Source organism: Syngnathus scovelli, chromosome 13, assembly GCF_024217435.2.
Source record: "Syngnathus scovelli strain Florida chromosome 13, RoL_Ssco_1.2, whole genome shotgun sequence".
Classification (NCBI taxonomy): Eukaryota; Metazoa; Chordata; class Actinopteri; order Syngnathiformes; family Syngnathidae; genus Syngnathus; species Syngnathus scovelli.
This window is the reverse complement of record NC_090859.1, coordinates 1,579,613-1,593,071: the sequence shown is the minus strand read 5'-3', so window position 1 is coordinate 1,593,071 and position 13,459 is coordinate 1,579,613. Positions and strand designations below refer to the sequence as shown.

General features: G+C 45.6%; 1 protein-coding gene across 8 annotated transcripts in view; it reads right to left on the bottom strand.

Moving 5' to 3' along the window:
- The window catches only part of sptan1 (spectrin alpha, non-erythrocytic 1), a 100,649-nt gene that overhangs the window by 57,389 nt on the left and 29,801 nt on the right, over positions 1–13,459 (bottom strand). For all 8 annotated transcript variants that reach the window (XM_049738608.2, XM_049738610.2, XM_049738605.2 and 5 more), the window contains exons 11-20: positions 8,167–8,277; positions 7,823–7,900; positions 7,577–7,732; positions 6,067–6,271; positions 5,800–5,981; positions 5,459–5,702; positions 1,769–1,891; positions 1,470–1,687; positions 1,279–1,371; positions 996–1,130 (exon numbers count right to left, since the gene is read on the bottom strand). In XM_049738608.2, coding sequence (XP_049594565.1) covers positions 996–1,130; positions 1,279–1,371; positions 1,470–1,687; positions 1,769–1,891; positions 5,459–5,702; positions 5,800–5,981; positions 6,067–6,271; positions 7,577–7,732; positions 7,823–7,900; positions 8,167–8,277 — 1,545 coding nt within the window. The remainder of the gene's footprint in view (positions 1–995; positions 1,131–1,278; positions 1,372–1,469; positions 1,688–1,768; positions 1,892–5,458; positions 5,703–5,799; positions 5,982–6,066; positions 6,272–7,576; positions 7,733–7,822; positions 7,901–8,166; positions 8,278–13,459) is intronic.

The window sequence follows — 13,459 nt, the reverse complement described above, 5'->3', positions numbered from 1 at the left end:
CAAGTGTCCTCCTCACGCTATACGCAAATACATCCAGGTCCTCATATTCTGCATCCGAATTAAACAGTTGGGCAAGTTCATCATTAAAAATGCCAAGTTTCCTCTCGTCATTGTCTCATTTTTGCTCTTCTGTAATGATCCCGGTTTTCCGGAAACCTCTAATTGTGCCTTGTCCACACAAAAGGCGCACCTTATTAAAAGGCACACTTTCGGTTTTTGAGAAAATTAAAGGCTTTCAAGTGTGCCTTACGGTGCGGAAAGCACGGTACATAAAAACTGACGCACAGTTTCGAAACATTTGATTATCATGAAAAAAAAAAAAAAAAAGTCTTTTGTTGAACTAGAAGCATAAATGGGTAATATTTACTGAAATCAAAACCTATTTCAATCAAAAACATCATTATACGTGAATTGCATTTTAATATAGGACCAACCCCCTTATTTTAAAGGGACTTCATAATTCTTGCATCATTGAGCTTGTCAGTTTTTGGACAGTTTCTGCTATTGTATTTTTAAATACACACACTATTACACTATTTCAGTAAGCCACAATAGGTTTTGGACCATTTTAAAAAACATTTAAAATGACTGCCTCCCACACACAACATCTATAGTGACTGTGGTTCATTAGAGTAATGTTTATGAGGTCGAATGTAATGTTACTCTACATACTGAATATTGCACTGAAACGTGATGAGAAAGAAAATTGAGAATTCAAACAAAATCCCCAAATCTGTCATTACAATTGCAATTCAATCTTTTCCTAAAATTGTTTAGCCCCACTTTGCACACATATCGGGCCTGACAAAAAAAAAAAAAAACTCCCATCTTAGAGATTTATTGTGGTTATTTAAAAAAAAAAAAAACTCCAATTTCAATGTGACAGTACCGGAATGTACCAGTACCACAACATGACCAGGGCTTTATAGCTGCTGCAGCATTAGTTTTTAGCCAATTGTTATTCTGTCATTCTAGTTAATATATCTTATATTTACCTTATTGGTGCTGTTTAGAAGGGTGAGAATATCACCTTTCTTCATGGTTACTTCACGTGGGCTCTTCTCCTGGTAATCATATAGGGCCAGGACAAGTTCCTTCCCAGTCTCATCATCAGTCGGTGCCACTTGCTGCTACTCATTCAAATGTCACAAAACACATTTGGACTGAATATAAAACAAAATATCAAAGTCATCCATAATGATACTTCCTAACCAACACTACTTCAGGACACGCATACATCACTGCACTTGTGCAGACTAGGCGTTACTGTATTTTTACCCTGCAAGATGTTGCCTGTTCATTTAGTGCTTTGATGCTACTTCCGTAAGCACTCAAGTCAGACATCAGGGCCTCGTGTTTTTTTAAAAGAGCCTGTAAAGACAGTTTAAAAATTAAGAATATATAAAGAACCACCAAAGTGAATAACATAATTACGACGATCCTACCCCCACCCAACTGCATTTACAAACCTCAGCGGAGTCTTCATCTTTGCCATAGTCTGTACTTCCCACAATGGGTTCTTTCTCCCACATCCAAGACTCTGCTTCATTGGCATCAGCAAAGTATTGTTGGGCCTGTAGAGAGTCCTCAAGATCCTGTCTTCTCTGAGAGGCTTTACCCTTCAGAATGTCCCAGCGTCCATGCAGCTCAGAGAGTTTAACTTTCACTTCTTCACCTGCAAAGTGTCCTAAGTACCAACATGAATATAGATGAAGAGGACTTTAAATCACACAATCTACAATACTTAACAAAACCTGAACATGAGTACCTTCTTCCACCATGGCCTCTCCTTTCAAGGTAACCGCTTTTATACGAGGCTCATGACCAGTGATCTCGGCCTGGAGAGCCTGGTGTTTCTTCAGTAGGTTCTGGACACCAATTAAATCTTTGCCTGGGAAAAAAAACCTCAATCAGACGTTGATTATACTTTTGTGACGTCTGTAAGTGCTACAGAAACTGAGTTTCCTGTATTGAAGATGCCACTAATGTATAGTGGGTTGGAAAAGTGCAACAGTGAATTTCTGCACAAAACAAAGGCACGTGTGTTCCACCTGTTTTCATGAAAGGAAATAGCACTAACATCCATCACTGTTTTTGTTAACGTGAGGGCCCAACATTGGCACTTACGGGGGTGGTGTTTAGCCAGCCACCAATTGTGGAAGTTCTCCCACTCACAAGATGAGAGATGCCTGTAATTTTCATCATAGGTGCACTTCAAGTATTAAAGCCAGAATGGGGGAAAGAATCCAGGAAATCGCATTGTAGGATTTTTTATAAATTAATTGGTAAATTCCTCTGTAAAATAAGTATTTGGTCACCTACAAACAAAAGTCAAAGTCAAAGTCAAAGTCAAAGTCAGCTTTATTGTCAATTTCTCCACATGCCAAAGACACACAAAGAAACCGAAATTTCGTTCCCCCCTATCCCACGGTGACAAGACATGGCTCACAACAGACAAACAAGTAAACAAGTATAACAAAAGCGTGCTGAATAAATAATGAATAAATAAATAAATAGGAGGAGCAGAAAAAAAAAAAAAAAGGAGCAAGTGCGCGTACAGCAGACATTCCCGAAAATAGCGCAACAGTGCCGCACGCTACGCAGAAGGGGGTAGCGAGTTCAGGGCCCTAACAGCCTGGAGAAAGAAGCTGTTGGCGAGTCTGGTGGTGCGGGAGCGCAGGCTCCTGTACCTCTTCCCAGAGGGCAGAAGGTCAAACAAAGAGTGAGCCGGGTGACTCACATCTCTGGCAATCGAGGTTGCCTTGCGGGCGACATGGGAGGTGTAAATGTCCTTCAGGGAGGGTAGCGAAGCACCAATAATCTTACCAGCCGTATTCACTATGCGCTGCAGGGCCTTCAAGTTCTGTTCAGTGCAGTTACCACCCCAGACAGCGATGCAACTGGTGAGGACGCTCTCAATGGTGCCACGGTAAAATGTAGACAGGACTGCCTGAGGAGCACATGCACGCCTGAGCTTCCGCAGGAAGTACAAGCGGCGCTGAGCTTTCTTTGCCAGTGACGAGGTGTTTTCGGACCAGGAGAGGTCCTCACTGATGTGCACCCCCAAGAACTTGGTGCAGCTCACCCTCTCCACCACAGCACGGTCGATGATCAGCGGCAGGTGTGTTGTGTGACCCTTCCGGAAGTCAACAATCATTTCCTTGGTCTTATTGACATTCAGCAGGAGGTTGTTGTCCCTGCACCACGTGGTCAGAAGGTCAACTTCCGACCTGTACCGAGTCTCGTCGCCCTTCGTGATGAGACCCACCAGAGTCGTGTCGTCAGCAAACTTCACTATACGGTTGTCGCTGTAGGTCGCAGTGCAGTCATGCGTCAGCAGGATGAAGAGCAATGGACTGAGCACGCAGCCCTGGGGGGCTCCTGTGCTCAGCGTGATGCTGGCGGAGATTTTGTCGCCAACACGCACCACCTGAGGCCTCTGACAGAGGAAGTCCAGTATCCAGTTGCAGAGGGAGGTACTGAGGCCCAGCTCGTCGAGTTTGCAGATGAGTCGCTGCGGCACAATGGTGTTGAAGGCAGAGCTGAAGTCAAGCAAAGCAAGCAAGATTTCTGGTGCTCACAGACCTGTAACATCTCCTTTTAGAGGCTCCTCTGTCCTTCACTTGTTACCGGTATTAGTGGCACCTGTTTGAACTCGTAGTCAGTATAAAAGACACCTGTCCAAAACCTCAGTCACACTCCAAACTCCACAATGGTCAAGACCAAAGAGCTGTCAAAAGACACCAGAAACAAAATTGTCGACCTGCACCGGGTTGGAAAGACTGAATCCGCAATAGGTAAGCAGCTTGGAGTGAAGAAATCAACTGTGGGAACAATTGTTAGAAAATGTAAGACATACAAGACCACTGATTATCTCCCTTGATCTAGGGCGCCACGCAAGATCTCACCCCGTAGGGTCAAAATCCTCACATGGGCCATGTATCGTGAGATTTTGAGTAGAAACCTCCCATCAGCAAAGGCATTGAAGATTAAACGTGGCTGGGTCTTTCAGCATGACAATGATCCCAAGCACATCGCCCGAGCAACAAAGGAGAGACTTCGTAAGAAGCATTTCAAGGTCTTGGAGTGGCCTAGCCAGTCTCCAGATCTCAACCCCATAGAAAATCTTTGGAGGGAGTTGAAAGTCCGTGTTGCCCAGCGACAGCCCCAAAACATCACTGCTCTAGAGGAGACCTGCATGGAGGAATGGGCCAAAATACCAGCAACAGTGTGTGAAAACAATGTGAACACTTACAGAAAACGTTTGACCTCTGTCATTGCCAACAAAGGGTATATAACAAAGTGTTGATATGAGCTTTTGTTATTGACCAAATACTTATTTTCCACCATAATTTGCAATTTTTTTTAATTTTATTTTTAAAAAAATCAGACAATGTGATTTTCTGTTTTTTTTTTTCATTTTGTGTACCTATGATGAGAATTACAGGCATCTCATCTTTTAAATGGGAGAACTTGCACAGTTGGTGGCTGACTAAATACGTTTTTGCCCTACTGTATATGACTGAACTATATTAAATGATGCCAGTGCTACAATTCCCCCCTGAAAAAAAGACTTAGAAAAGACTTAATGGTATTTTGGAACAAAAGGGCAGTACACTTAATGACACCCACTTTTTGGGTGGAGTCTGCTTGATTTAACAATCAGCCTCCCTTCTCACATCTGGAGGAGGACTGCTCCTCCAGATGTGAGAAGGGAGGTCACTAGCCGAGTAGTGAGGACTAAAGCTTCCAGCGATGAACGCCACATCCTTCATGGACGCGAACACCCGGCCCAACGACTGAAGTCAAGGAGAAGCTTCCTCAGCCATGTCCAGCCCCTCACAACATCTCAGGAAGAAACAAGACTCCAGCTATGGACAACAAAACTTGAGAATGACCCCCCTCCTATTGACATGGGAATCCCCCCTTCCGAAGATCTCCCACCCGGCTCAAAAGCACCATGGGTCCGGCGGAAGACACTCAACCGCCTGAGAACAGGAACAGGAAGATCAAAAGCTGCTATGGCCAGATGGGGCTACAAAACCAGCCCAACCCTCTGTGAATGTGGAGAAGAGGACCGACCATACCATGCAGCACTGCCCAACCCCTGCAGCTCAAAAGAGCTCGCTGAATTCAATGACAACGCAAAAGACAGTGTAAAGACATGGGAAACTGTCATCTGACTAGCACTTCAAAGACACGGAAAGAAGAACTTACTGACATCCACTTTTTGGGTGGAGTCTGCTTGATTTAACAATCAGCCTGAATATGTCACGAAAGGAAGAGATCACAATTTTCCCCATTGGAAAAACTATGGCTTTAATTGAACTTTTTTGGCCCAAAATTTTCATTCCATGCATCCCTAATGTAAAGTCAGTAGGGTTTTAATCAAAATCCCTATTGCAATTGCCATTTTGTTTATTTTGAGTGATAAAATGCAATAGCTGAGTAGTTTTACCTCGGTTTGAAGAGGCAGCAATGGGCTCTTTCTCACGTATCCAAGTCTCCTCATCTTCAACATCTCTAAAAAGTTGTTGGAGACGAAGAGAATCTGCCAATTTCTGTTTGCGTGCAGCCATTGGCTCACGGAGGGATTGGTAACGAATGACTACAGCATCCTGTTTCTTCTGGATGTTGTCAGCATCAAAGTGTCCAGCCTCTTGAAACTGTCGAGCCTGGATTATTATTCCATCAATTCGATCCTGAGAAATTATCAGTCTGTATGAATGCTTACTGTTAAACAACATAAGACGTAGCATGAAATACCCATATGACAGTGATCTAGTGATTACTACATACCTGGTGTGCAGTTACATCCGCCTCTAAAAGTGCATGCTTCTTCTGTAGGTTCTGAACACTGGTAAGGTCTTTCCCATAGTCCTCTGAGGTCAAGTGACCCTCAACCTCATACAGCCACAGCTCAATGTCCTCTACATTCCTGTTAAACTGCTGTTGTTGGTTGGCCTCGCGGAGCTTGATACCTAAGACACAAAAAAATTATCATTGATACAATACTAGTTTATTGGTTGTTGCACTTCTTAGCACTGAGAGGTTTTCAGGTGACACCTTTCAGCTCGGTGGCTTCCAGCAGTTTCTTCCACTGAGAGCTGACCTCTTCCATACGACAGGCCACCTCAGAGGATGCGTAATGTTTCCCATCAAGCAATGCTTGGCCAGACTTTTGCAAAGCATCAATGCGGCTCTGGTTAGCTGATAGCTCTGCTTCAAAAGCCTGGTGTTTCTGCACCTTGCCTTGTAGGTTTGAGGGATCCTGTCAGACAAAACCATGGCGACAGATGCCAGTACACAGTTGAAACCACAAGTTTTCAAACACCAGACAAAAATGCATTTCTTCACTCAGATATGAAATCAGACTAAAGTTTTCAAAACGATTTCTTTTTGTGGTCTTTTCATTCCATCACCACCACATTTTGTTCAAGCTGTTTTTTTTTTTTAATGAAACTTGCTCAAATTGTGTATAGTGTTGGTGCCACACAAAATCTCAAACTTGAGGTCAGTTGGAGCAGGGACTTGGGAGCTACAGCCTGCAGATTTTTTTTTTTTAATGACGTCGTGAGTGGCAGCGCCCTATAGTTTTTTTTCTCCTATTTTTGTTCTTTCCTCCGTTTTCTTTCTGTCTGTGATGTGGCGTTGGCCTGCCAAGATGTGTGGCCACGGTCGGGGCCATCCCGCTGTTCATTCAGTGATGCCGGTGCCTTCTACCGCACCTCGCCGTGTGCAGATCGGCCGCAACCTGGATGGCTGCACGCATCGGTCAGGACCAGCATAACTCCGTGACAGCCGTCCTGGTCATCCAGCCTGTGCTGACCGGGTCCGGCTCCCACGCCTTGGCCTCGCAGCAGCGACCCGTGAGACATCCGCTCCCTCGTGCTCGTCGGAACCTGCATGTGGCCAACATCTGCTCCCTCGTGCTCGTCGGAACCTGAATGTGGGCGACCTTCGCCATGCCTGCCCCGTGGTGACAACGCACACTATCTACGTCTGCCCAGAACCCTGCTCACACAATTGCCTGTTTTGTGATGTTTTGACAATTTTAAACCACGATCTATTGGCTCGCACCGTTATCTGCGAATCGCCTGCTGAACTGCCTTTACGCCGGTTCACACTGCGGAGGCTTTTTTGTGTGCTTTGCTGTGTTCTTCTGGGTATTGTGTGGCAGACCTCGGGATCATTTACAGCATTTACATTATTTAGGCCTCTCACCAGCTGATCTGCATAGTTTTTTTCCCTTTGTTATTACAGCGTATTATCTGTTACTTTGCCTTTGATGACTTGTTGCACTTATTGGTTTTCTTTTGTGGCGCCATTGTGAGTGGCAGCCTTTTCTAGAAGCCTATTGAGTTGTGCTCATGTGATCAGTATGTCTTATATACCCACTCTGACCTAAAACAGAAAAGGTTTAGTCTGATTACATGTTAAACAGTCAAGAAAAAAGTTTTTTTTTTTATAGTATATGTAAACTTGTTTTAGCTGTACATCCTTTTTCTATTCTCACCATTAGTCACCATTAACAACGCTTCCTGCTTGAATTTCAAAGTCAACTTTCAGTTGTTACCTTGTAAGCTTCATCACTAGCTGTCTTCATCTTCTCATTGATCCAGCTCTTCAGCTCATCAGAATCCCTGAAAAATTGTTGTAGATGGAAAGAATCCTCCAAAGCGGAACGTCGAGACTGAGCTCGCCCGTGCAGGGCATTTCGACGACTGAGAAGCTAAAATATTCAGACAAAGTCAAATCATTGTTGTTATATTAACTATTTGGAAAAAAAAAAAAAAAAGATGAAAGAAACTATGGTTCTCACCGCATCTCTGCGGGTAGCCACATCTTCACAAGCATAATGGTTGTTCTGGATAAGTTTTGTTGCAAATTCATCTAAAGCCTTAGGATGTAGAAAGAGAGTAAAACAGAATAATTAAAATAATTATCAACAAGTGCGTGTCTGAAAACTTCGAGGATTTGTGTCACAAAAGCTTTATAAGTAAAGCCTGGTTTACACAGCAAGATTTAAAAATTGTGGGCCAGCAAGTTTTGAAAGTGATAAATAGATCTGTGCTCTGCAAGGACGGGAAAAAATCATACTGTATGCATACTGTAAATGAACACTTTATTATGAATATTTCCTTTTAAAAAAATATGTGAACTTACAGTAATCTTCTCTTCTTGAGCACTGAGAGACTTTTCAAAGTCTTCGTGCTTCTTAAGCAGTGCCTCTACACTATCCAGGGAGTCACCAAGATCTTCATTCAAGAGAAAAGCCTAAACATTCAAGATACAGAGTAGAAAACGGAAAACATCAGTTTTACATCATTTTCAGGTCACACAGTCAACCTAATGGGGGCGGGGCATGTTTTCTCTTCTACGGTGGACCCCCACATACTAGCGATTGAGCACCCATTGATTCACTTGTATTTTGTTTTTATTGTTTACTACACACACACACACACACACACACACACACACACACACACACACACACACACACACACACACACACACACACACACACACACACACACACACACACACACACACACACACACACACACACACACACACACACACACACACACACACACACACAATCGTGAAGTGGAACGAAATTTAAACTTTTTTAACAAATAAAAAACTGAAAAGTGGGGCGTGCAATATTATTCGGCCCCTTTACTTTCAGTGCAGCAAACTCACTCCAGAAGTTCAGTGAGGATCTTTGAATGATCCAATGTTGTCCTAAATGACTGATGATGATAAAGATAATGCACCTGTGTGTAATCAAGTCTTCGTATAAATGCACCTGCTCTTTGATAGTCTCAGGGTTCTGTTTAAAGCGCAGAGAGAACCATGAAGACAAAGGAACACACCAGGCAGGTCCGAGATATGGTTGTGGAGAAGTTTAAAGCTGGATTTGGATACAAAAAGATTTCCCAAGCTTTAAACATCTCAAGGAGCACTGTGCAAGCAATTATATTGAAATGCAAATCTACCAAGACCCGGCCGTCCCTCCAAACTATCATCTCAAACAAGGAGAAGACTGATCAGAGATGCAGCCAAGAGGTCCATGATCACTCTGGATGAACTGCAGATAACTACAGCTGAGGTGGGAGAGTCTGTCCATAGGACAACAATCAGTCGCGCACTGCACAAATCTGGCAAGAAGAAAGCCAAGATATCAATAACAATTTTAAATTCTCTCTGTCCACTCTCTGTCCCGTTCGGTGTTTTGTGAGTGTTTACTGAGTGTTTGTCCGGCAGTTTTGTGTGTGTTCGTCTCGTGTGATACGTCGTGCTACTAGTGTGGCGGGCATGTTCTGCTCAACATCGGTGGAAGTGGGTTTTATGGCGTTCTGGACTTTGGTGCGGAGAGATTAAGGGCGCTCGGACTGCTTCGTCATGGAGCGACGCCGGACTGGTCTGCTCTTCCTCCCCCGGTTGGACTGCGTCGTGAGCTCGGACTGCTCTGTCCTGGAGCATTGTTGGGATGCGTCGGCAGCGGGTCTGCGAGGCAGCGGAAGAGGGGCCAGCGCGGAGACGTCGGGCCAGGCTTGCGGCCAACCCAGCTCGCCCAGCCGTGCCTTCCATTCTCCTGGCGTACGTTCGTTCGCGGGACGACAAGATGGGTTGCGTTCACCTGATAGGATCCACGAACCGGACAGTGCGTGCCTGCTGTGTGCTCGTGTTCACAGTGGCCTGGTTGACTGTCATCTTACCGGACTCTGCTGTGCATCGGGAGCGGCTAGCGTGCTATCACGCTTATTGTTCATTGATGTTGACTTCTTGTGTTATTTTTCCTGTGTTGTTTACTTGTATGTGCGTTGTGAACTCTGTCTTGTCACCCTGGGATAGTGAGAAACGTAATTTCGATCTCTTTGTGTGTCTTGACATGCGGAGGAATTGACAATAAAGGAGACTTTGACTTTGACTTTGAGATCACTCCATCCATCCATCTTCCGCTTATCCGGGGTCGGGTCGCAGGGGCAGCAGCTTCAGGAGGGACTCCCAGACTTCCCTCTCCCCAGCCACTTCATCCAGCTCTTCCCGGGGGATCCCAAGGCGTTCCCAGGCCAGCTGAGAGACATAGTCTCTCCAGCGCGTCCTGGGTCGTCCCCGGGGTCTCCTACCGGTGGGACATGCCCGGAACACCTCCCCAGGGAGGCATCCAGGAGGCATCCTGATGAGATGCCCGAGCCTGATGAGATGCCCGAGCCACCTCATCTGGCTCCTCTCAACGTGGAGGAGTAGCGACTCTACTCCGAGTCTCTCCCGGATGACCGAGCTTCTCACCCTATCTCTAAGCACGGTTATCCTGCGGAGAAAACTCATTTCGGCCGCTTGTATCCGGGATCTCGTTTTTTCGGTCACGACCCATAGCTCGTGACCATAGGTGAGGGTAGGAGCGTAAATCGACCGGTAAACTGAGAGCTTTGCCTTTTGGCTCAGCTCTCTCTTTACCACGACGGACCGGTACAGAGTCCGCATTACTGCCGATGCTGCACTTATCCGCCTGTCGATCTTGCGATCCATCCTCCCCTCACTCGTGAACAAGACCCCATGATACTTAAACTCCTCCGCTTGGGGCAGGATCTCATCCCCGATCCGGAGAGGGTATTCCACCCTTTTCCGATCGAGGACCATGGACTTAGATTTGGAGGTGCTGACCCTCATCCCAACCACTTCACACTCGGCTGCGAACCGCTCCAGTGAGAACTGGAGATCACGGCCTGAAGAAGCCAACAGCACCACGTCGTCTGCAAAAAAGCAGAGACGCAATGCTGAGGTCCCCAAACCGGACCCCCTCAACGCCTCGGCTGCGCCTAGAAATTCTGTCCATAATAATTATGAACAGAATCGGTGACAAAGGGCAGCCTTGGCGGAATCCAACCCTCACTGGGAACGAATCCGACTTACTGCCGGAAATGCGGACCAAACTCTGGCATCGATGATACAGGGACCGAACCGCCCTTATCAGTTGGCTCGGCACCCCGTACTCCCGAAGCACCCTCCACAGAACCTCCCGAGGGACACGGTCGAACGCCTTCTCCAAGTCCACAAAACACATGTGGACTGGTTGAGCGAACTCCCATGCAACGTCCAGGATCCTGCTGAGGGTGTAGAGCTGGTCCACTGTTCCACGGCCAGGACGAAAGCCACACTGCTCCTCCTGAATCCGAGGTTCGACCTCCCGACGGACCCTCCTCTCCAGCACCCCTGAATAGACCTTACCAGAAAGGCTGTGATATAGGAGTGATATATATATATATATATATACACATATATTGCTCAAAAAAATTAAAGGAACAGGTTTTTTTTAATCAGGATATGGCATGAATTCAATTAGACTTTTGTGATAAGGTTTTGGTCAGGTACGTGACAGAGGGGGTTGTTAATTAGTTTCAGCTGCATCGGTGTTGATGGAATTAACAAGAGGTGCACTAGAGGGGCAAAAACGAGATGGGCCCCAAAACAGGACTGATTTTGCAGGTGGAGGCCATTTCAAGTTCCTCCCTCTTGATCTTTCTTAACTGTTTTTCCACAAGTGTTGTCTTTAGCTAGAGTCATTATCACGACTAGGAAGATGAGGCGATTTCTTAACCCTCCTGAAGTTACGCAGATTGTCCAACTCCTTCAGGATGGCACATCCATGCGTGCTGTTGCAAGAGGATTTGATGTGTCTCCCAGTACAATCTCCAGAGCATGGAGGGGATTCCAGGAGACAGGCAGTTACTCTAAGAGAGCTGGACAGGGCCGTAGATGGCCCTCATTCCATCAGCAGGACCGATATCTGCTGCTTTGTGCTAGGAGGAACAAGTTGAGCACTGCCCGAGCCCTACAGAATGACCTCCAGCAGGCGACTGGTGTGAATGTCTCTGCCCAAACAGTCTGAAACAGACTTCACGAGGGTGGCCTCAGGGCACGAAGTCCTGTAGTGTTTCCTGTGCTCATTGCTCAGCACCGTGGAGCTTGATTGGCATTTGCCATAGAACACCAGAAATGGCACGTTCGCCACTGGCGCCCTGTGCTTTTCACAGATGAGAGCAGGTTTACCCTGTGTACCTGTGATGGATGTGAAAGGGTCTGGAGAAGCTAAGGAGAGCGCTATGCTGCCTGCAACATCATTCAGCATGACCGGTTTGGTGGTGGGTCAGTGATGGTCTGGGGAGGCAATACCATGGAGGGATGAACAGACCTCTACAGGCTAGAGAACGGCAGTCTGACTGCCATTAGGTATCGGGATGAAATCATTGCACCCATGGTCAGACCCTACGCTGGTGCAGTAGGTCCTGGGTTCCTCCTGATCCACAACAATGCCCGGCCTGTTGTGGCAAGAGTATGCAGATAGTATCTGGAGGATGAAGGAATTGACACAATTCAATGGCCCTCATGATCACCTGATCTAAACCCGATAGAACACCTCTGGGACATAATGTTTCGGTCAATCATATGCCGCCAGGTTACTCCTCAGACTTTACAGGAGCTCACTGATACCCTTAGATCTGGGAGGACATCTCACAAGACACCATCCGTCGTCTCATTAGGAGCATGCCGCGTTGTCAAGCATGCATACAAGCTCGTGGGGGCCACACAAGATATTGAAAACAATTTTGAGTTGCAGAAACTGAATTTAGGCAAAAAGGACGAGCCTGCCATATCATTTTTTCACTTTGATTTTTGGGGTGTCTGTAGGCTGAAAACCCTCTGTAGGCTGAAAACTTATATTTCCATCAAAAGATGTGGCATCCTTTTGTTCCTGAGACATTAAACTCCATATCAGTATAGATATCCCCCCAGAAAAAATTCACCATTGAAATCTGATGTGTTTTCAAAGTGTTCCTTTAATTTTTTTTAGCAGTGTATATATATTGATAAACCTGAAGAAGTGCCACATGAACCTTAAAACTTGGGAAGAAAACCTTGTCCGTGACGGTGCCGCTCAATATAACATTGACCTCCACCATGCTGCTCAAGACAAACGCAGACGCAGAAAGAACAGAGCCCCCACCAAGCAGGCCCAACCCAAACCCACCATCACTACATTCCCCTGTCCACACTGCACCAGAGTTATCGGGTCCAGAATCGGCCTCTTCACCCACCTGAAGACCCACAAGGACCAGGAAGGAGGACCGTCATACTCGACCATGAGTGACCGCCCATGATGATGATTATTATATCACACAGGACTGTCTCAGAAAATTAGAATATTGTGATAAAGTTCTTTATTTTCTAATGCAATTAAAAAACAAAAATGTCATACATTCTGGAGTCATTACAAATCAACTGAAATATTGCAAGCCTTTTATTATTTTAATATTGCTGAATATGGCATATAGCTTAAGAAAACTCAAATATCCTATCTCAAAATATTAGACTATTTCCTCAGACCAAGTAAAAAATGAGGGGGAATGACATACCAGCAAATCAGTCTGACTTTTGCTGTTGCCTTTGC